Raw genomic sequence first — 23,680 nt, 5'->3', positions numbered from 1 at the left:
ACTATTGTGACTTTGAATTTTATCATTAATAATACAACTCCTGGATGTGAGATTATGAAACTGATTACTAGCATTCCTCACGAAAAAAAAAAATACAGTCTTGATTTGAGATTGATGGGATTCTGCGTGGACGTGGATGTGACACTGTTTCTCTGTAATCAGGGGCTTGGAGGTGATGAACTGACTTCATGTAGTTTGATCAGTTCCTTGTGTGCCTTCGATCCCCCGCTGCACGGTTCCCAGATTAAGACCCGTATGACCTAATCATTCTGCCTCATGCTATCCTGCCGCCGTGATTGCTACACGCCTTTTCTTCATCTTTCATTGCTTTTGGCTCCCGGCGGATCTCGGCTGTTGGTGCTCCATCGTGCCTCTGACGCTATTACGGCCGTTTTCATGTCTTCCTTCTGCTCGGCTGTCAGTCTGCGGTGGTGAGAAGTGGTTGTAGGTGTAGCATGGCCCTAATGACTTTTCCCATTAACAATACACCAATATTTGCAGCTGCCTGACTCAATTATCTGCCCTGAATAGAAGTATTTCGTGGCTCTTTAGCACCTGGTTTCCATCCTTCACCCGGAGAATCTTAAAAAAAAAAACTGATGACTATAAGCGGGACACAAAATGAAAGCTGAAATGTCTGATGTCAGTTAAAGGCGTTTACACCACAGCGCTGCTGAGTTCTCCATCCTGATTGGTCAGAAGGCGTTGGTTTCTTTCCTCTGACAGTATTTTACATGAGGTTCCTATAGTAACCACTGACACATGGAATGCACAGCAAATGTTAAATCCACGTAAAAGTATTTAAAAAAAACCTCATGAAATCATTCATGCTGAAGTTTTGTTGAAATAATAAAGGAGATTATTCTTTCAGATTTATGGAAGGAGTCTCCAGTGTCAGAAGTAAAGCTCATTACGCTTTCTCAGTTTACTGGTAATGTGATAAGATGTATAAAAAAAGAAGAAAAGGAGGAAAATGTTTGAGGAGAAAAAAATAAAAGAAGTTGAGAAGAAAAGAGAGAGAAAAAGAGAAGACAGTGCCATACAAATTTAAGAAAACAGCAACAACAACAACAACAACACACACACACACACACACACACACACACACACACACACACACACACACACACACACACAAGACAATATAAGGGAAAAAAAAACACTGCAGCATAGAGTCTTGTGTTGTGAAGCTCAGAATGACTCGTGATGTGCGATAGAGTTCAACATGGCTGAGAAAATCCACAGCTACAGTTTTGAAGGGATGCAGGAAGAGACACTGACCAGCTCACAGAGCAGACACAGAGAGAGGAGGAACAGAGAGAGAGAGAGAAGAACAGAGAGAGGAAGAGAGAGAGGGGGGGAACAGAGAGAGAGGAACAGAGAGAGAGAGAAGAACAGAGAGACAGGGGGGAACGGAGAGAGAGGAAGAGAGAGAGAGAGGAAGAGAGAGAGGGGAACAGAGAGAGGAACATAGACAGAGGAACACAGAGAGAGAGGAACACACACAGAGAGAGAGAGAGAGAGAGAGAGAGAGAGAGAGAGAGAGAGGACCACAGAGAGAGAGGAAGAGAGATAGAGAGAGGGGAACAGAGAGAGGAACACACAGAGAGAGAAAGGAACAGAGAGAGAGGAAGAGAGAGAGAGAGGAACAGAGAGAGAGGAACAGAGAGAGAGAGAGAGAGAGAGAGAGAGAGAGAGGGGAACAGAGAGAAACAGAGAGAGAGGACCACAGAGAGAGAGGAAGAGAGATAGAGAGAGGGGAACAGAGAGAGAGCAACAGAGAGAGCAACAGAGAGAGGAACACAAAGAGAGAGGAACAGAGAGAGAGGGGAACAGAGAGAGAGAGAGAGGGAACAGAGAGAGGAACAGAGAGAGAGAGAGAGGGAACAGAGAGAGAGAGGAAGAGAGAGAGAGAGGAGCAGAGAGAGAGAGGAACACAGAGAAAGAGGAACAGAGAGAGGAACAGAGAGAGACAGAGAGAGAGAGGAACAGAGAGAAACAGAGAGAGAGGACCACAGAGAGAGAGAGGAAGAGAGAGAGACAGAGAGGAACAGAGAGAGGAGCAGAGAGAGACAGAGAGAGAGAGGAACAGAGAGAGAGAGAGGAACAGAGAGAGGAGCAGAGAGAGACAGAGAGAGAGAGGAACAGAGAGAGAGAGAGAGGAACAGAGAGAGGAGCAGAGAGAGAGAGGAACAGAGAGAGACAGAGAGAGAGAGAGGAACAGAGAGAGAGAGAGGAACAGAGAGAGACAGAGAGAGAGAGGAACAGAGAGAGACAGATAGAGAGAGGAACAGAGAGAGAGAGAGAGGAACAGAGAGAGGAGCAGAGAGAGAGGGGAACAGAGAGAGAGAGAGGGAACAGAGAGAGGAACAGAGAGAGAGAGAGGAAGAGAGAGAGAGAGGAGCAGAGAGAGAGAGAGAGGAACAGAGAGAGGAGCAGAGAGAGAGAGGAACACAGAGAAAGAGGAACAGAGAGAGGAACAGAGAGAAACAGAGAGAGAGAGGAACAGAGAGAAACAGAGAGAGAGGACCACAGAGAGAGAGAGGAAGAGAGAGAGAGAGGAACACAGAGAAAGAGGAACAGAGAGAGGAACACAGAGAGAGGAGGAACAGAGAGAGGAAGAGAGAGAAAGAGGAACAGAGAGAGGAACACAGAGAGAGGAACAGAGAGAGGAACACAGAGAGAGGAACAGAGAGAGGAATGCAGAGAGAGGAGGAACAGAGAGAGAGAGAGAGCGAAACAGAGACAGAGAGAGAGGAACGGAGAGGAGGAGATGTGATGAGACGTGAGCGAGCCAGTGTGCAAGATGATCGTTAGATCTCCGAGCAGGAATGACGTTCTGGGACACGAATATCGACCACCGTGATGGGAAGCTCCAGGCTTCTGCCAGCATATCAGTGTCTCTCAACCATCCTCCACCCTGTCTCTCTCTCTCTCTCTCTCTCTCTCTGAAACAGAATACCCAGAGACCCAGACACAAAGACAAAAGAAAAGAATCCGAAAAAGAGGCCAAAAAGCTGGATTTAAAATAAATAAATAAATAAATTAAACCCACAACGCTAAATAAAAAAGAGAAAAGGAAAAAGGAATTAAGAATCAGTGAGTGAGTGAGTGTGGCCATTACAGAGTGACCTAAATCCCCAAATAGTGTATTTGAGGGACAAATGAGGCCGATGGCTACCCCGTGTGTGTGTGTGTGTGTGTGTGTGTGTGTGTGTGTGTGTGTGTGTGAGATGATGACCTACGCTGATGGTCCTAATGAGGAGAGACACACAGAGAGAGTTTTTGGCAGAAATCTTCTCCATATGGCTCAGACAGTTGTGATTTCCACGGCAGGTGGCTCGGAGCCTCGGCTACACGGAAGGCTGTGACATTCTGAGCCCGGAGTGTGGAAAGTGCTGGGAAGGGATTTTTCTGAAATGAAGTGTTTGACACCAGCATGTGTACTTACTTTCAAACTGCATGAACTTCTCAACACTTCCTCTTTTCCTCTACTCTCTCTCTCTCTCTCTCTCTCTCTCTCTCTCAGGGTGTTAGGGAGCTTTACTCACAGGTTTTGTATGGTTTTGTTAAAAACAAACAAACAAAAAAAAACATTGCAGCAAGAGTTTTAAAAATTTTGTTGTTTTGTTAACAACTTCTTTTTCAGAAAGAAAGAACAATTCAGACCAAAAAAAAGAGAATGAAATGGAAAAAATAGCTAGCTTTTTTAATAGCCCTGTTGTTTTGCTAATTTTGAAAGAAAGAAAGAAAGAAAGAAAGAAAGAAAGAAAGAAAGAAAGAAAGAAAGAAAGGCAATAACTAAGGAAAACAAGAAAGAAAAAATAATTAAAAATCAAGAGAAAAAGAAATAGAAAATAAAAAATAATGAAGAAAGAAAGAAAGAAAGAAAGAAAGAAAGAAAGAAAGAAAGAAAGAAAGAAAAAGAAAAATTCAGATGGGAAAATAAATAAAAATAAAAAAATCAAATAAAAAATAATTGAGAAAGAAAATAAAGGAAAATGTGAAGAAAGGACAGAGGAAAAGCAAAAGGGAAGAGTAATGAAGGAAAATGAGCTTATCCAAACACTGAAAAATGGAAAACATTAAACATAAAAAATAAAAAAACGAAAGAAAGTATTAAAGATCAAAGTGATCTGCGGGGTCCAAGCGTGGCTTCCATCACATCCCCGAACCCTGTCATATTCCTGCTGAAAGCTGATTGGCTGATGAGAAGAATTGTCTCATGAAGACATGGATCAAGGTGCCAGATTTCAACTCGACTGGACAAAACAGTTACTTGAGTGTAACTCCGCCCCCTAGGAATAACCACGCCTCACATTTTGTACACGTTCTCATAATCGTAATATTCTCTTCAACAAGTCTTTGAAGTGTTCTGCAAATCCATGTGACCAAACATCTGTGAGAGCTGTTTGAGTAAAGCAAGCTCTGCCCTCCAAGGTTTGATTGGATGCAAAAACAAAATAAAAATCTGAGGACTCTTTTGTACAAGGAGCTTTTGCGTATTATGCAAATGAACAGAACGTCTAAGTAGGCGGAGCTAAGGCAGAGGCTGAACTCATTCATCGCATTATCTGTAGCCGCTTTATCCTGTTCTACAGGGTCGCAGGCAAGCTGGAGCCTATCCCAGCTGACTACGGGCGAGAGGTGGGGTACACCCTGGACAAGTCGCCAGGTCATCACAGGGCTGACACATAGACACAGACAACCATTCACACTCACATTCACACCTACGCTCAATTTAGAGTCACCAGTTAACCTAACCTGCATGTCTTTGGACTGTGGGGGAAACCGGAGCACCCGGAGGAAACCCACGCGGACACGGGGAGAACATGCAAACTCCACACAGAAAGGCCCTCACCGGCCACGGGGCTCGAACCCGGACCTTCTTGCTGTGAGGCGACAGCGCTAACCACTACACCACCGTGCCACCAGAGACTAAACTAATGATGTTTATTTGTATTAATTGAGAAGGACTTAGTTTAGTCATGTTTACACACACACACACACACACACACATTCAAACACACTCACTCATCCTCACAACTGCACCATGAACTCCTCAGTCACGTCTGGATCCTGCTGTAGAAATCAGCAGAGCTCGAAGGAAGGATGGCTGCCTTTGTTATATTGCCAAGATTTCCCAGAATGCATCAGGAGACAATCACTGACTTGGGTTTGAAGCATGCATACCAGGACCCTGTGAAGCAATCTGTCCAAGTCATCTGGGAGGGAGGGAGGGAGGGAGGGAGGGAAAGAAAGAAAGAAAGAAAGAAAGAAAGAAAGAAAGAAAGAAAGAAAGAAAGAGCACTTCTCTCTCATCAGATTTCTGGAAGCAGCTGTAAAGCTGTTTTGCTTTCAACGCTGTAAAACGTACACCATGATTCTTCAGTATAATACATTATTGTTTCTATAGTAACAGCTCAGAGTACAGTCACTATAGCAACATTGTAACAAGAAAGAAAGAAAGAAAGAAAGAAAGAAAGAAAGAAAGAAAGAAGAAAATGATTTGCAAGAGGAAAAATAAAACAGACATTTATGAAAAAGGAAAAGAGAGGAAAATAAAGACATGGAAAGAAAGAAAGGACAAACAAAAGAAAGAATAACTATAAAAGACTTAAAAATTAAAAAGGTTGAGAGAGAGAAAAGGAATAGTGACCAGTTTAAAAAGAGAAAAAGAAATGTGCAAAGATTAGATTAGATTAGATTAGATTAGATTAGATTAGATTAGATTAGATTAGATTAGATAAAACTTTATTGATCCCTTTGGGCGGGTTCCCTCAGGGAAATTAAGAAAAAAGAGAAATTAAGAAAAAGTGAAGAGAGAAAAGAAAAAAAATCAGAGAGAAATGAAGGGACAGAAAGAACACAAGGAAAACATAAAAGAGTGGGGAAACAATAATTTAAGAAATGAAAAAGAAAATGAGAAAGAAATAATTAGAAAATTGAAGCAAAAAAGGAAGAAAAGAAAGAATGAATGAAAAAAAGATGGGAGGATGGAGGGAAGGAGCAAAAAGAACAAATAAATGAAATAATGAAACAAACAAGCAAATAAATTAAATGAATGAGAGAAAACAAGGATTTGAAAACTAAATAGAGAAGAAAGAAAGAAAGAAAGAAAGAAAGAAAGAAAGAAAGAAAGAAAGAAAGAAAGAAACCATTAATGACAGTGTTGCTCACTCCGGTCCAAATCTGGGTAGAAGTTATATGCACCGTAGGTCCCCCTACCTTCATGCCAGAAAGAATCAAAATTGGTGAAGAATTGAGGGAGAAGAAGCGATGTGTGTGAAAACTGCTCATCAGGGCTAATTACTCCATATCTTCATTATTAAGTGCAATTACGCAAATTTGGGTAGAAGCTATATGCACCAGAGGCAGACCTACCTTCCTGCCAAAGAGAATAAAAATCAGTGAAGAACTGAGAGAGAAAGAGTGATCATGAAATTTGGACAACGCCAGACGGATGGCAGATGACGGACGAGGGACAGATGACAGACAACACATGATGGCATCAGCTCATCGCCTGTTGGCCGGATGAGCTAATAATGAAAAAAAGAAACAGAAATTAACAAACAAAAGAAAATAAAGTTCAAGAAGGATGCATAAAAAAGAATGAAATTAAATTAATGGAAAATACAAGAACAGATAAAAAGGAGGAAAGAAAGTACAGATGAAAGGAAATAACAAAAAAAGAAAAAAACTAAATACAGTGTCTTGAAAAAGTATTCATCCCCCTTGGTATTTGTCCTGTTTTGTCGCATTACAAGCCGAAATTAAAATGGGATTTTTGGGGGGTTAGCAGCACCACTTGATTTACATGACATACTGACCATTTTAAAGGTGCAAATTGTTGTTTTATTGTGACACAGACAATAATTAAGATGAAAAAAACACAAACCTGTAGTGTGCATAAGTATTCACCCCCTTTCATATGAAACCCCTAAATAAGAGCTGAAAAGAAAGCACAACTTCATTCACCACACACTTGTGAAATTTCCTCTCTACATTTAACCCATCTGAAGCAGTGAACACACACATGCACACACACACGTGAGCAATGAGCACACACACATACCCAGAGCAGTCGGCAGCCATGCTAACAGCGCCCGGGGAGCAGTTGGGAGTTAGGTGCATCTCTCAAGGGCACCTCAGCCCAAGGTCGTCGTCCCATATTAACCTAACCTGCATGTCTTTGGACTGTGGGGGAAACCGGAGCACCCGGAGGAAACCCACGCAGACACGGGGAGAACATGCAAACTCCACACAGAAAGGCCCTCACCGGCCACTGGGTTTGAACCCAGAACCTTCTTGCTGTGAGGTGACAGCGCTAACCACTAAACCACCATGTCGTCCAACCAATTCACTTCATACATCAAATAATTAGTTGATTAAGATCCACCTGCATGTAATCAAAGGCTACGTTCACACTGCAGGCTGAAGTGACTCAAATCCGATCTTTTCGCCCATATGTGACCTGTATCCGATCTTTTATTGACAATATGAACGACACAGATCCGATTTTTTCAAATCCGACCCAGGCCGTTTGGATATGTGGTGCTAATTCTGATTCCTATCCACTCTTTTCATATGCGACTTCAGTCTGAACCACCAGGTCGCATTCATCCGACTTACACGTCATCAACAAGCCACAAACGTCACTATTCTGCGCTGAAGTAGGCGGCGGGTCTCTCAAAAAAGTTATAACAACATGGCGCATAATCACGGGCGCAGATAGAGGGTGGGACGAGTCATATTTAAATTCACCTCGTTCGGTCCCCCCTACTTATAGGGAGGAAAAAACGTCTATGCTGTCTTTCTTTGCATAAGGCAAACCTCACGGAAAAATCAAAAGACTAATTACCATTCGGTTTATTGAGGTGCACAGCAGTGTATACATAGTTGCAACAATTCACATAAAACAAAACAAAGACTGATATTCGGTTGGTTGAGCTGCGCAGACTGCACAGGTTGCGAGCTCGAGCTTGGTTGCTATGGTTACTAACAACAAGTTTGACAGGCATATCAGGGTTGGGGTTGGTTTGCTGGCAGCTTTGTCCCCCCCAGTTTTTTGTCCCCCCCAGTTCAAAAAACGTATCTGCGCCCCTGCGCATGACATCAATGCGAGGGACGCTTCGGGCTGTGAAGGTTCTGAATCTTCTCAATGGAAGGACGCAGAGGTTAGGGAGCTGATTTCCATTTGGGGGGATGCAGCTATTCAAGCTAGATTGGATGGGTCATACCGCAACCAGGCGGTTTTACTTCCGTAAACACTGGCCATGCTCACTGCGTGTGACATCGTCGTATCCTGCAGTGCGCATGCGGAACACTTTTAGGTCGCTTTTCGTTCATACTGAGGATCACATACAAGTCGCATATATTTGTTAATGTGAACGACCTCACAAAAAAATCGGATTTCACAAAAAAATCGGAATTGAGCATTAAGCCTTGCAGTGTGAACGTAGCGAAAGTGTCACATGATCTGTCACATGATGTCTGTATAAATCAACCTGTTCTGGAAGGACCCTGACTCTGCAACACTACTAAGCAAGCAACATGAAAACCAAGGAGCCTCCAAACAGAAATCTGGATTGTGCATAGGTATTCATGCTCCAAAGTCAATACTTTGTAGAGCCACCTTTTGCTGCAATTACAGCTGTAAGTCTCTTGGGGTATGGCTCTATTAGCTTAGCACAGCTAGCCACTGGGATTTTTGCCCATTCCTCAAGGCAGAACTGCTCCAACTCCTTCAAGTTAGATGGGTTGCATTGGTGTACAGCAATCTTCAAGTTATGCCGCAGATTCTCAATTGGATTGAAGTCTGGGCTTTGACTAGGCCATTCCAAGACATTTAAATGTTTCCCTTTAAACCAAAGTTGTGACAAAGTTGTGAAGACGTATAGATAAGGCTTGGGTCAGAAAAAAAATCCCAATCTTTGAATATCCCTGGGAGCACCATTAAATCCATTATAGCAAAATGGAAAGAATATGCCACCACTACAAAACTAACAAGAGAAGGCCGCCCACCAAAACTTACAGACCAGGCAAGGAGGGCATTAATCAGAGATGCAACAAAGACACCAAAGATAACACTGAAGGAGCTGCAAAGATCCACAGTGGAGATGGGAGTATCTGTCCATAGGACCACTTTAAGCTGTACACTCCACAGAGCGGGGCTTTATGGAAGAGTGGCCAGAAAAAAAGTAATTGCTTAAGAAAACACATTTGGAGTTTGTCCAACAGCATGTGACAGACTCCGCAAACACACAGATTATTCTCCGGTCACATGAGACGAAAATTGATCTTTTTTGCCATGGTGGGAAATGCCATGTGTGGCACAAACCCAACACCCTGAGAACACCATTCCTACAGTGAAGCATGGTAATGGCAGCATCATGCTGTGGGGATATTTTTCATCTGCAGGGACAAGAAAGCTGGTCAGGACTGAAGGAAAGATGGATGGCACGAAATACAGAGCAATTCTGGAGGAAAACTTGTGAGTCAGCCAGAGGTTTGAGACTGGGACAAAGGTTCACGTTCCAGCAGCACAATGACCCTAAACATACTGCTAAAGCTACACTGGAGTGGTTTAAAGGGAAACATTTAAATGTCTTGGAATGGCCTAATCAAAGCCCAGACCGCAATCCAATTGAGATTCTGTGGCATAACTTGAAGATTGCTGTCCACCAACGCAACCCATCTAACTTGAAGGAGTTGGAGCAGTTCTGCCTTGAGGAATGGGCAAAAATCCCAGTGGCTAGCTGTGCTAAGCTAATAGAGCCATACCCCAAGAGACTTACAGCTGTAATTGCAGCAAAAGGTGGCTCTACAAAGTATTGACTTTGGAGCATGAATACCTATGCACAATCCAGATTTCTGTTTTTTTTCCCCATCTTAATTATTGTTTGTGTCACAATACAACAACAATTTACACCTTTTAATTTGTAGGCATGTTGTGTAAATCAAATGATGCTAACCCTCCAAAAATCCATTTTAATTCCAGCTTGTAATGTGACAAAACAGGACAAATACAAAGGGGGATGAATACTTTTGCAAGACACTGTAAATAGAAAGATAAAAGAATGAAAACGTTTGTGAGATTTGAAAATAATTAAAATAAATAAAGAAAGGAAACAAGAAATCTAATTACAGCCAAAAACTGATGAAGAAACAAGAATGAAAAATATAGAAAGAAATAAAAACTGGAGGTGATATATAAAAATAAAAAAAGAGATCAAATGAAATGGATGGATATATTGTCCCTCTTATATCACAGTGATTTGTCAACAATGACAGGATCTGTTTATGAGTAAAGAATGTCATTTTAATCATTTTATCATTTAATCATTTTGTCATTTTATTCATTTTAATCCATTTATAGTTGTATGTGTTATGGAACATGTGTGGAACACGTTTGTATCGTCACGTATGTTCTCACAGTGTACTGTAGCACCTCAGTGTGAAAATTCACAAACTGTATCATGCTTCATAAAGGATATAGATTTTTTTTTCACATTGCTGTTATATAATTCTGAACTCAGTCCCACGTCCTGCTCCATCACTCTCCCCTTTACACCCAGCTTTCATTCCATATCCACGAAACATCCGTACTGCTCTCATGCTCAGAAAGTATTTAGCGCATATACATAATCGCAGTCAGGGTCAGCGTCTGGATCACGCTGAGACCAGTATGTGTGAGACGCTCGCGCCGAAATAATTGGCTTGAGCGCTTTGCTGTGTTTGGAGTTTGCAGTGTTTGACAGCTCCTCGCAGACGATAAGCAGTCCATGCTGCTGTTCAAGCAGACTTAATGAGCGCTCTCACGTCACCACCACAGCTCCAAACAAAGGCCATGTCGTGCTTCTCCTCCAGCCTGTCGCTGCACTGGGCTTTGAGTCGTGCGTGCAGTTAGCATTGTGTACATATGAGCGACAAAGCAACTCGATTTATCACCGATTCAGGAGCAGTGAAGAAGAAGTGCATGCTCATCTCTTTCACTCGCCGCCTTTTCTCTTCACTCTGCCTCAAAATATGGGATGTTAACAACAGTGTGGCCTTGATTCCTCCATTTCAGCTGTGACCCCCATCACACACACACACACACACACACACACACACACACACACACACACACACACACAAAAACCCACCATCACGCTGAATGATTTGACTGTACACATGGCTTTAGAGAGTGACCTTGAGCTCAGAACCGATGCCCACATAACACCACTGAAGCGGTAACATGACAAAGTGTGCCATTTCCTTTTAAGGTCAGCATCTGCTTTATTGATTCTACTTTCTTCATTTAAAATTGATCAAAAATGATGAAGAGAAAAACAAATTTGTGGAAAATGAAAGAAAGAAAGAAAGAAAGAAAGAAAGAAAGAAAGAAAGAAAGAAAGAAAGAAAGAAAGAAAGAAAGAATCGAAGAAAATAAATATAAACAAATTGATGAATCAGAATCAAATAAAGAAAAATAAAAAATCTATACAATGAAATAGAAAGAAGAAAGAAAAAATAAACAAACAAGCACAAACATTTTCTCTACCTTCTCTACCTTTAAATCACAATTGAGGACTTATCTCTTCCATGAACATTTCTTTTCTTCTCTTAATGCTCACCCTTTTTTTCCTCCTGTAAAGTGACATTGGGATAGTGAAAAAATTATTATTATTATTTTTATTATCTCATTATCTGTAGCCGCTTTATCCTGTTCAACAGGGTCGCAGGCAAGCTGGAGCCTATCCCAGCTGACTACGGGCGAAAGGCAGGGTACACCCTAGACAAGTCGCCAGGTCATCACAGGGCTGACACATAGACACAGACAACCATTCACACTCACATTCACACCTACGCTCAATTTAGAGTCACCAGTTAACCTAACCTGCATGTCTTTGGACTGTGGGGGAAACCGGAGCACCCGGAGGAAACCCACGCGGACACAGGGAGAACATGCAAACTCCGCACAGAAAGGCCCTCGCCGGCCACGGGGCTCGAACCCAGGACCTTCTTGCTGTGAGGTGACAGCGCTAACCATTACACCACCGTTCAGCCATTATTATTATTATTATTATTTAATGACAGAATGAACTGAAGAAGGGTGGCACGGTGGTGTAGTGGTTAGCGCTGTCGCCTCACAGCAAGAAGGTCCGGGTTCGAGCCCCGGGGCCGGCGAGGGCCTTTCTGTGTGGAGTTTGCATGTTCTCCCCGTGTCCGTGTGGGTTTCCTCCGGGTGCTCCGGTTTCCCCCACAGTCCAAAGACATGCAGGTTAGGTTAACTGGTGACTCTAAATTGACCGTAGGTGTGAATGTGAGTGTGAATGGTTGTCTGTGTCTATGTGTCAGCCCTGTGATGACCTGGCGACTTGTCCAGGGTGTACCCCGCCTTTCGCCCGTAGTCAGCTGGGATAGGCTCCAGCTTGCCTGCGACCCTGTAGAAGGATAAAGCGGCTAGAGATAATGAGATGAGATGAGATGAACTGAAGAATAATATAGGAATAAAATAAAAAAAACAAAAGAAAAAGGAAAGGAGAAAGAATATTTCTATTACAGAGCTAGATAAATATCTAATAGAGAATCAAATTGAATAGGAAAGAAAGAAAGAAAGAAAGAAAGAAAGAAAGAAAGAAATTGTAACAACAAAAATGCTGACAATAAACTTAGTTTCAGAAACCTTAAGCACATAAGACTTCTGAAGCAGGAAGGTGAGTGATTTCCTTCTAGAAGGTCAGCAGATTGTGTTTGATGGATTTGACTTCTTTCTTTTGTCACTGAGAAAAAAATACACTGTCTCCTGAACCTATAGCTTATAAATAATGTTTGTGTAGGAGGAGGGGCATGATGTAGATCAGCTTGAATTTGGGGTGAGATGGAGGAGGGGCCTGATGTCGATTGGCTCAAGTTTGGGGTGAGATGGAGGAGAGGCCTGATGTAGATCGGCTTGAGTTTGGGGTGAGATGAAAGAGGGGCCTGATGTAGACCGGCTCAAGGTTGGGGTGAGATGGATGAAGGGCCTGATGTAGATTGGTTTGAGTTTTGGGTGAGATGGAGGAGGGGCCTGATGTAGATTGGCTCAAGGTTGGGGTGAGATGGAGGAGGGGCTTGATATAGATCTGCTCGAGTTTGGGGTGAGATGGAGGAGTGGTCTGATGTAGATTGGCTTGAGGTTGGGGTGAGATGGAGGAGGGGCCTGATGTAAATTGGCTCGATTTTAGGGTGAGATGGAGGGGCCTGATGTAGATTGGTTCAAATTTGGGGTGAGATAGAGGTGGGGCCTGATATAGATCAGTTCGAATTTGGGGTAGATGGAGTAAGGGCCTGATGTAGATCGGTTTGAGTTTTGGGTGAGATGGAGGAGGGGCTTGATATACAGGTAGATCTGCTCGAGTTTGGGGTGAGATGGAGGAGGGGTCTGATGTAGATTGGTTTGAGTTTGGGGTGAGAAGGAGGAGGGGCCGGATGTAGATCGGCTCACATTTGGGGTGAGATTAAGGAGGTGCCTGATGTAGATCGGCTCGAGTTGGGGTGAAAGGGAGGAGAGGCCTGATGTAGATGCTCTTCAGTAGATCAGACATGGATGCTCTTCTCCCTCCAACTTCATTACAGGCAGAAGTTTAGGCATGTCTTTAGCTATTTGATGTTCCAATGTTTTCGACTTCGTGTCTCCAGGAGTGTTTGTGCTTCTCCAGGAATATTAAACATTCTGTTTTAGTCAGTTCGAGCTACAGGGGAAAAAGGGTGCAATCATGTGTTGCCTCCTCTCACTACTCGCTCTCTCAGTCTGTGTAACAGGATTTATTTTCTGTAGAAAGATCTGAGCAGAAACACAGCAGTTTGAGTGAGTAACACAAATGCAGTGTGGCGGAAAATAATCAACGATAATGTGGTATGATGAGTCAGAATTACAGTTACCAAACTGAACTACAAACTGATTATTTTCCAATAACAGCATGTCCTGAATTTCATTATTCCTCTTATCACAGTAATTTGGAATCAACTGCAGCTATTTGTATTTATTAAAGAATGACATATTATACTATATTATCCATTTATGGGGACATTTAATGTTTTGAACAGCCATGAAACAAGTTGGTTACTGTTCTCACTTAAACAGTCGTTCTCTTGCCTACCTTAATTTTTTCTCTATGTTAATTTTTTTTTAAATGGAAGCTTTTCATTTAACAGAGAAATCACCATGAATACGTCCTCGATCCTGAAAATGTCAGAAGACTTCAACTTATTAAACATATCCACACACATACATATATTATTAGGTTTAGATTTTGTAGATCATCCCTGTTTGTTTTGTTATGATAGAAACAATAATGTATTTGAACGAATACATGAATATAAAGCTGTAATTTGCAGCTGCACTATTGTCAGAGCTGCTGTTATAGAAAATTAATCAACACCTTATGACCAATCAGAATCCAGAATTCAGCAGCACTGTAATATAAACTTTGATGATCACCGCAGGCCCTGTTCATGCCATCCTTCATTTAAAGATTTGTGACTCATTCTTTCACGCTCGTTGCATGCTGCGAGGAAAATGAGTGAGGGTTTAAAAAGGCTGAATGAATGCTAATTCCATGTTTAATAAGCCTCGGCTCCCTCAGAAGTCAGCAAACCAGGTCCCACCTCAGCCAGCCACCACATTATTGAGCTAGACGCCGGAGCGATATATTACAACCTGAGTTCTTTTTTAGCTTTTATTCTCCCCTGATATTTAAATTAAAATTTTAATATTGCAAGACTGCTCCATTTTCATATTAAAGACTGAAATGCATGAATTGGTGTGCAAGTGATATTGAGGTTTGAAGAATATTCCAGTGCCAGAAAATTAACGAATAAACACTTCTGAATGACTGAAATGGTGCTGAGTGATTACAAAATTCCCAGGTAGCCTGAAAAACCTGGAAACTTCTGGACTAGTGTTAGATAGATAGATAGATAGATAGATAGATAGATAGATAGATAGATAGATAGATAGATAGATAGATAGATAGATAGATATTACTGGCAGTAACATGAATAATACAAAATACTAGGTGGGTGTTAGCAATACAAAATATTAGCAAGAGTGCTAGCCATAATAGGAGCATTAGCAGTATAAAGTATGAACAGGAGTGTTAGCAATACAAACACTAGAGGAGTCTTAGGCCAAGTTTACATTAGACCGTATCTGTCTCGTTTTCTTCGTGGATGCACTGTCCGTTCACATTAAAACGCCGGGAAACGGGAATCCGCCAGAGCCCACGTATTCAACCCAGTTCGTGTCTGGTCCGGTGCTGTGTAAACATTGAGAATACGCGGATACGCTGTGCTGAGCTCTAACTGACGTCGTCATTGGACAACGTCACTGTGACATCCACCTTCCTGATTCGCTGGCGTTGGGATCACACACACAGCGGCTCAGTCCCGAATCACTGCTCGTGCGCTTCACTCGCGCGCTCTGTGAGCTGCGCAGGGCCGGAGTGCGCACCCTCCAGAGGGCACTCGCTGTTCAGGGCGGAGTGATTTGGAGCGCAGGAGGAAGCGCTGAGCCGCACTGAGGTTTATTTACACATTTCAACCTCCTTCAGGCGCTTAAACTCAGTGAGAACATGAACATCACAGCCAGATGTGTTTATTTGCTGGAGAAGGTGTTCGCTTGCCATCCTTCCACTTGCAAGTGGTGAGTAACTTGCGCATGCCCGGTATCCACTGGGATCATGTGACGTGCCGTCTAATTAGTCATGTGATTAGCGTATCCGTGTATTGGCGTTGCTGTGTGCACGCGAATCGTGTATTGGCGTTGCTGTGTGTACGCGAATCGTTTTAAAAACGTTAATTTGATGATCCGCTGATTCGAAATAATGTAAACAGGGCCTTTGTAATCATACTAGGAGAAGTGTTAGCAAAATAAAATAATAGCTGGTGTGTTAGCAATACAATATATTATCCAGAGCATTATTTGCAATAATAGCAAGTATTAGCAATTTAAAATACTAGCAGGAAGAGCTTAGCGGTACAGAATTTTGAAATTTCTTGGATTTTAGCATTCTGATGTTTTTTTTGTTTGTTAAGTTTGCTTATTTTGGTGTATTTTCTTTTCATAAAAAATATAAGATTAAGAGATATAATGGACTACACAGACCTTACCCTCTTTTAGCGAACAAAGGAAATATTATTTTACATTTAGGACCCTGAATGGACCCTGAATAGCTTCACACTACCATGTACTGTTCTTTATATTATATGGACACATCCAATAAATAAATAAATAAATAAACCAACAAGTTTTTGTTTTTTTTTTTAACCGGTTTGCCATTTTGACAGTACATGTCTACTCATTGGGAAAACACTAGGAGTGATGTCACTGGAGTGGAATATTGGGAGTTATTATACATACAGGACACTTTTTTGATGGAATAAAAACATGTTCTATTCCCTTCTAGCATGTTTCATTGATTTGGTCTGATAACATGCAATATTGTTATCATATCGCTTATCCTACACTGTAAAAAAAAAAAATCCGTTGTTTTTATGGAAAAATACTGGCAGCTGTGGTTGCCAGAATAATCCTCTTAAAAATACAGTGAAATGTAAACAACATTACAGAATAACTTGTACATTTCACTGGGATTCCACGTACAATTAATGATAACTAAATTTTACAGGTATTCAATGTACAATAATCAATACATAACTGTTAATTTTACAGATATTCATTGTACAATAAAAAAGCATCTCATCTCATCATCTCTAGCCGCTTTATCCTGTTCTACAGGGTCGCAGGCAAGCTGGAGCCTATCCCAGCTGACTACGGGCGAAAGGCGGGGTACACCCTGGACAAGTCGCCAGGTCATCACAGGGCTGACACATAGACACAGACAACCATTCACACTCACATTCACACCTACGGTCAATTTAGAGTCACCAGTTAACCTAACCTGCATGTCTTTGGACTGTGGGGGAAACCGGAGCACCCGGAGGAAACCCACGCGGACACGGGGAGAACATGCAAACTCCGCACAGAAAGGCCCTCACCGGCCACGGGGCTCAAACCCGGACCTTCTTGCTGTGAGGCGACAGCGCTAACCACTACACCACCGTGCCATGAATAAAAAAACATCTAGGAATGAATTGCGAGTGTTCTCGATTATTGGTTTTTGTGGCTCCAAAATGATGGTTACAAGCAATGATCTACTAGACAGATATTTTATTTGATTTAGAGTTTTACGAAATGTGCCGGAGAGCCTCTACTGACATTTTTTAATTTTTTTAACAGGGCAATGATGTAATTTTAATTATCACATTCTGTTTTAGTATTACAGTTTGTCTGTGTTTAAACTACAACAATTTGTAAATTCTACAAAAAATATGATCAATTCAACATATTCTTACTGTTAAATTAACCTAACCTGCATGTCTTTGGACTGTGGGGGAAACCAGAGCACCCGGAGGAAACCCATGTGGACACGGGGAGAACATGCAAACTCTGCACAGAAAGGCCCTCGCCGGCCACAGGACTTGAACCCGGACCTTCTTGCTGTGAGGCGACAGCGCTAAGCACTACACTACCGTGCCGCCCCATATATATATATATATATATATATATATATATATATATATATATATATATATATATAAAATGATCAGGAGGAATCTCTATATAGAACCCTTCCTGGTTTCTATTTAAGAAAATACTAGAACTGTAATTTTTAAAAGTGTTCTGGAGGAAGGTCAGGTCTGTTCAAAACAAATTTTGAATTGTTCAGAGCATTTCAACCAAAAATGAATTCTTTTGAAACCTGATAAACAGGTTCCCAGCTAGAACCTAACAAGAGCTGGGGGTTTTTTCAATACAAATTGTGATGACATTGGTGGGTGTATCATTAGCTTGAAGAGCTTCATTAACCTATCATTAGTAATTGGTCCATTCTTGTTTTTTTTTTTTTTGTTGGTTTTTTGGATGAAAACAAATCTACAAAAACAGAACAAAAGCTCATAGGTAATCAGTGTGATTTCTAAATTTGTGATGAAATAATCATCAACCAGATGTTGCAAATGGTTTTATTTTTGATTATAATGTTAAAATTGTTCTGGGCTGTCTGTAAGTTATGGTCTTGGAACAAATCTTTTCCTAATCCTAGTAAGAACTTTGAGTGCTTCCGAGCACCTAAACAGAATGTGCATGTGTGTGTGTGCGCGCGCGTGTGTGTGTTGCATGCTCATTTCAGCCATTCTCAAAAATTAATATTCCCAGAAAGAGCTTGATCTGAGAAGTTTCCTTAGCCTTTAACCTGAAAAGCAACAAAGTGTCCTGTTGGTGAAGGGCATTGGGTTTTACGTACCATGTTGTGGTCTGGGATTGGATGAGAGAAGCGGGAACAGGGCTGAGCTCAGGACCTGAATATAAAAGCAGGTGAATGTGTAAACAGCTGAATGTGGTCATGAAAAGATGGCCTTTTGAGTCAAGGTGATGGAAATCATCTTAAAATCATTTAAATAATGTTGGAAATTGTATAATTACATTTCCAAAAAGAACATAATAAACATAACATTAAAAAGTTCCATATTTTAGAAAAGTTGCTGCAGCTCTTTCATGAAAGTGGACATGTTGACATTGTGAGCTTTTAAAAGGTTAATATCATTTTCACCTTTCCTCGACTCACTCTGAAAATAAACCCCAGTCATGGAAGAAGCGCTGCCTGTGGATACGATCTTCTAATTTCTTGATATCGAACCGTTTTGCATTCACCATTGTAATGGTGTGTGTATGCGCTTATTGCTTTTTAGAGGTCACTCTCATATGAGGTTATTGGCTCTGATGAGATGTTCTAGGTCGAGTCTTAATCACGCACAGCAATTGGCCATTACGCTGTAGTGTACAGATGCTCAGGCTGTGTATCAGCATCACTCCGACATTACTGCATCCAAATTTCATCCCATCTTCTTCACATTAACCTTGTGTTGGAGTAAATGGAACAAACAAGAACAAAAGTAAGGCAAAAGTGCTCATGTATGGTTTTATCTCACACACCATGGGTTCCTCGAAGTTTGTCTGGATCATATTCATATAATACATAAATATCTATCCAGCCATCCATCCATTATCTGTAGCCGCTTATCCTGTGCAAGCTGGAGCCTATCCCAGCTGACTATGGGTGAGAGGTGGGGTACACCCTGGACAAGTCGCCAGGTCATCACAGGGCTGATACGTAGAGACAAACAACCATTCACACTCACATTCACACCTACGGTCAATTTAGAGCGACCAATTAACCTAACCTGCATGTCTTTGGACTGTCGGGGAAACTGGAACACCCACATAAATATCTCATCTCATCTCATCTCATCTCATCTCATCTCATTATCTCTAGCCACTTTATCCTTCTACAGGGTCACAGGCAAGCTGGAGCCTATCCCAGCTGACTATGGGCGAAAGGCGGGGTACACCCTGGACAAGTCGCCAGGTCATCACAGGGCTGACACATAGACACAGACAACCATTCACACTCACATTCACACCTACGGTCAATTTAGAGTCACCAGTTAACCTAACCTGCATGTCTTTGGACTGTGGGGGAAACCGGAGCACCCGGAGGAAACCCACGCGGACACGGGGAGAACATGCAAACTCCACACAGAAAGGCCCTCGCCGGCCACGGGGCTCGAACCCGGACCTTCTTGCTGTGAGGCGACAGCGCTAACCACTACACCACCGTGCCGCCCCCACATAAATATCACATTATTAATTAATGAATAATATAATTCATTTAAAGTCCCTTTCTTATCTGGACAGCTGAATTGTTCTGGATAGAAATTACAGAGCTGAAAGTGTAGTGGATGTACTCGGTGAAAATGTGAATTTAACTGCATTTAATGTAAACCTTGAAGGAACCTTAAATTTAGACGTGTATTTAAGTTACTTTTAAGACCAGCCCTTAAATTTAGTAGTAAATTTAAGTGACCTTTCCTGAACTTTTTAAATTCTTTAAATATACTTGTAACTTTAAGACCCTTTATTGATATTCTTAAAAGTAGTAGTGACTCTTTTTAAGTACATTTAAATGTTAAATTTAGTAACTTTAAGTGACCTCTTAAACATTCTTTTTAACAGCATTTCTTTATCATTAAGAAGTCATGGAAAGTTGCTTAAATTTATACTATAATAATCCTTAAATTTAGATGTAAATACACTGAAATTTTGCATTCTGTAAACTTTGAGGATACTTTAAGAAGAGCTTAATGCTGCGAATTTGTCTTGTGTCAATTTTTGGCCTTTGTAGCTGGAAAATGAATCGAGCTAGAAACTCTACTCTGAAACTTTACAGATTTCTGTAGACTTTTATGAATCATAAAGTAAGTGTTAGCTTTGTCCTACAATCCTTCATTGAATATTTAATGAAAGTTCTGAGCAAAAATGCAGAATTTAGCGTGTAATTAGAGGTTTTGGTAGCTGAAACTTTTTTAGCAAAAAAGTTCGAAGACTCTTTTATGCTGATTCTGTGCTAGCTCTATTTTCCAGGTACAAAGACCAAGTTTCAGAACCTTGAACTAAAATCATAAGGATGTTAATTTGTCTCGGGATGAGTGCTAGGTCAGCTTATCCTTCAAACCAGAGAACACTGAATTAAGAAAAAAAAAATTTGCCATGTTTTTAACAACCTGACAAATCAAAAAAGTTGATTAAAAGTACCTTAAAACAACATACATCCCATACACATAATTATTTCAGGACCACAATTAGCTTAATAATAAGTAATATACTGAATTGTGCTGGATCAAGTGTTATTTTATAAGCTGCAGCAAAATATAAACAATGCATTGGACTCCTGTTTGATTTACTTCAATGCTTGCCATTATCTTGTTCATATATCATCACATTTAATCTTTTTATTAATTTTGCAATTGCTTTTATGTTGTATGTTGCATCATGTTACAATTAAAAGCTACAAAAGAAAACACTATTGCCTTCTTTCATCAGTCCGTATTTTCTATTCCTAATTTTTTTTTTTCAAGCTTAATGCTTGTATTTCCTGTAGTTTGTTTGAGTGGCGCAATCTAGAAATCTACTCAAGTTGGTGTGTAACTCGACTCTGAATACCATGAAGTAAATATTGCTGTAACTTTTCGTGGCAACTCTGAATATGTTTTTTTTTCCTTCTGAAAAAAAGTCATGGGCGGCACGGTGGTGTAGTGGTTAGCGCTGTCGCCTCACAGCAAGAAGGTCTGGGTTCGAGCCCCGTGGCCGGCGAGGGCCTTTCTGTGCGGAGTTTGCATGTTCTCCCCATGTCCGCATGGGTTTCCTCCGGGTGCTCCGGTTTCCCCCACAGTCCAAAGACATGCAGGTTAGGTTAACTGGTGGCTCTAAATTGACCGTAGGTGTGAGTGTGAATGGTTGTCTGTGTCTGTGTCAGCCCTGTGATGACCTGGCGACTTGTCCAGGGTGTACCCCGCCTTTCGCCCGTAGTCAGCTGGGATAGGCTCCAGCTTGCCTGCGACCCTGTAGAACAGGATAAAGCGGCTAGAGATAATGAGATGAGATCTTATACATTTTTATTTCATGTAAAAAAAAAACCTTCTGGTCCTTGTTTTATGTTCTTTAGCCTTTATTTCAATGGTGCCAAAACTATGCAAATGTTTGTCGGTCTTGACATTTGATATTTACTTACGTTGTGTTTCTTGAATAAGCTTTAAGCCCAGGTTGAAACATATTTAATAACCAGTCACACACAGCATACACACCATGTGCTATTGTATGTATAACAACAGCTAATATTGGGATAAAATGGACTGCTTGTTTTTGCAAAAATGCAAATGTGCTAAGCAGGCACAATATTTCAGTCTTTCCGTCTGTCTGGGCACGTCACCCTTCATCAATTATTGTTTTGCTAGTGTCAGAGTGAAGGAAAGGGAGAAAGAAAAAACCTGTCTCTGTCTGACTTGGTGAGATCCAGAGTCTTCTTGCAATTAATTTCCTTATATATCAATAAATCATTGCTTCATGTCATGGTGGTGTAGAGCCGCTTCATCACCATTCCATTCTGGGCAGAACACAGAGTTAAAGAAGATCCATTCCTAATCTTAGTGCTGCTTTGACTGATTAGAGAATGGCTCTGATTTTCTAATTTAAGCAGGCTGGAGATGTTGTATAAATATTTTATAGTTGATCATAGATGAATCTTTCCCTGAATTTACCCTCCATTTTTACAATAACAGCTCACGAATAGTGGTATATAAGCTATATAGCTTTTTTTTCCTTTCGCTGTTATTTTTTTCTCTGTCTCCTTTTCTTTCAGCAACCTTGCTATTGAACTGTCATGATAGATTTATGTCTGGGGTTTTGATTCGTGCTGTGTTTTGAGGATGCTGGCTGTGGGCGAGAGCTTGCACTGTCTGCTGATTACTCACAACGTGCACTCAACGCTAGTCGTAGTGAACACTCGGCGCTGCGTCATGTCAGGTGAAGACATATGTGGTGCAAGATTAAAGTTACCACACTGGTTTCAGAGTGTTTAAAGCAATATTGACGTTGACTGGAAAGCATCTCAAGGAGTGTGAGGCCTTAGGTAGGATGTGGGAAATGTGGGGTTTGATTTGATTGGATTTGGAAGCTTATTTCAGTAATTAAATGATTGCATCCTGTCTATGGCTTTGAATTCAGCTCTAGTTGTATGCCAACAAAATCCATCCAGGTTTCATCAGGGTTTAGAAGCAGGGTCTGAATATGATCTGAATATTAAAGCAGCAGATTGGAAAATGTAGCGCCCTCAGCTGCATATGAGTCAAATTACACTTGCAATAAAACCCTTTCCCTCAATCAACCCCATGCCATTTAGTGAAAATACGTATAGTTTCTGAGTTAATATGAACAGAAAAACTTAGAGTGCAGAAAGGAAACTTTGCATTCAAATTGAGGTGGAGCTTATTTCTGGGTCAGAAAAGTTAAACAGAAGTCTGAACGCAAACAAAATACTGACATTTATGCATGAAATGTAGCAAATGCCTCTTTTTTTCTTAACAGTCATGATATGGACATAATAATGACATTATAACAGCTCCAATGACACCCATACACATTGGCACATTTAGTATATTCAGTCTTTAAAAAAAAAGGGTGGAGCTTCATTCTGGGCCAAGAAAAAAAAAGAAGTCTGAACAAAATAAATTTTGCAGGATCTCTGAACAACAAATATATAGAAGATTCCACTTTTTCTAAGCTGTGCTTGAAATGACATGATTATTACAATAATACTAATAACAGTTAAACCTCACCTTTAAATCTGCTTGAAAGTTTGTGAACCCTTTAGAATGTTCTGGACTTCTGCATAAATATGAAATAAAACAACATCAGATTTTCATACAAGTCCTCAAAAGAACCCAGTTAAACAAATGAGACAAAAATATTATACTTGGTCATTTATTTATTGAGGATAATGATCCAATATTACATATCTATGGGTGGCAAAAGTATGGGAACCTCTAGGATTAGCAGTTAATTTGAAGGTGAAATTAGAGTCGGGTGTTTTCAATCAATGGGATGACAATCAGCTGTGAGTGGGCACCCTGTTTTATTTAAAGAACAGGGATCTATCAAAGTCTGATCTTCACAACACATGTTTGTGGAAGTGTATCATGGCACAAACAAAGGACATTTCTGAGGACCTCAGAAAAAGCGTTGTTGATGCTCATCAGG

At 41.0% G+C, this 23,680-nt stretch overlaps 1 protein-coding gene across 9 annotated transcripts in view; it reads left to right on the top strand.

Annotated features, from left to right (window-relative positions):
• LOC132883485 (neurexin-1a-like) overlaps positions 1 to 23,680 on the top strand; it is a 602,912-nt gene that overhangs the window by 142,259 nt on the left and 436,973 nt on the right. The window contains exon 5 of one of the 9 annotated variants that reach the window (XM_060917167.1): positions 6,654 to 6,664. The exons of the other annotated variants lie outside the window; for them this stretch is intronic. Within the exon in view, the coding sequence (XP_060773150.1) occupies positions 6,654 to 6,664 (11 nt within the window). The remainder of the gene's footprint in view (positions 1 to 6,653; positions 6,665 to 23,680) is intronic. 9 annotated transcript variants of the gene reach the window in all.

Source organism: Neoarius graeffei, chromosome 3, assembly GCF_027579695.1.
Source record: "Neoarius graeffei isolate fNeoGra1 chromosome 3, fNeoGra1.pri, whole genome shotgun sequence".
Classification (NCBI taxonomy): Eukaryota; Metazoa; Chordata; class Actinopteri; order Siluriformes; family Ariidae; genus Neoarius; species Neoarius graeffei.
Note: the sequence above shows the minus strand (reverse complement) of the source record. Positions and strands in the feature narration are given on the sequence as shown.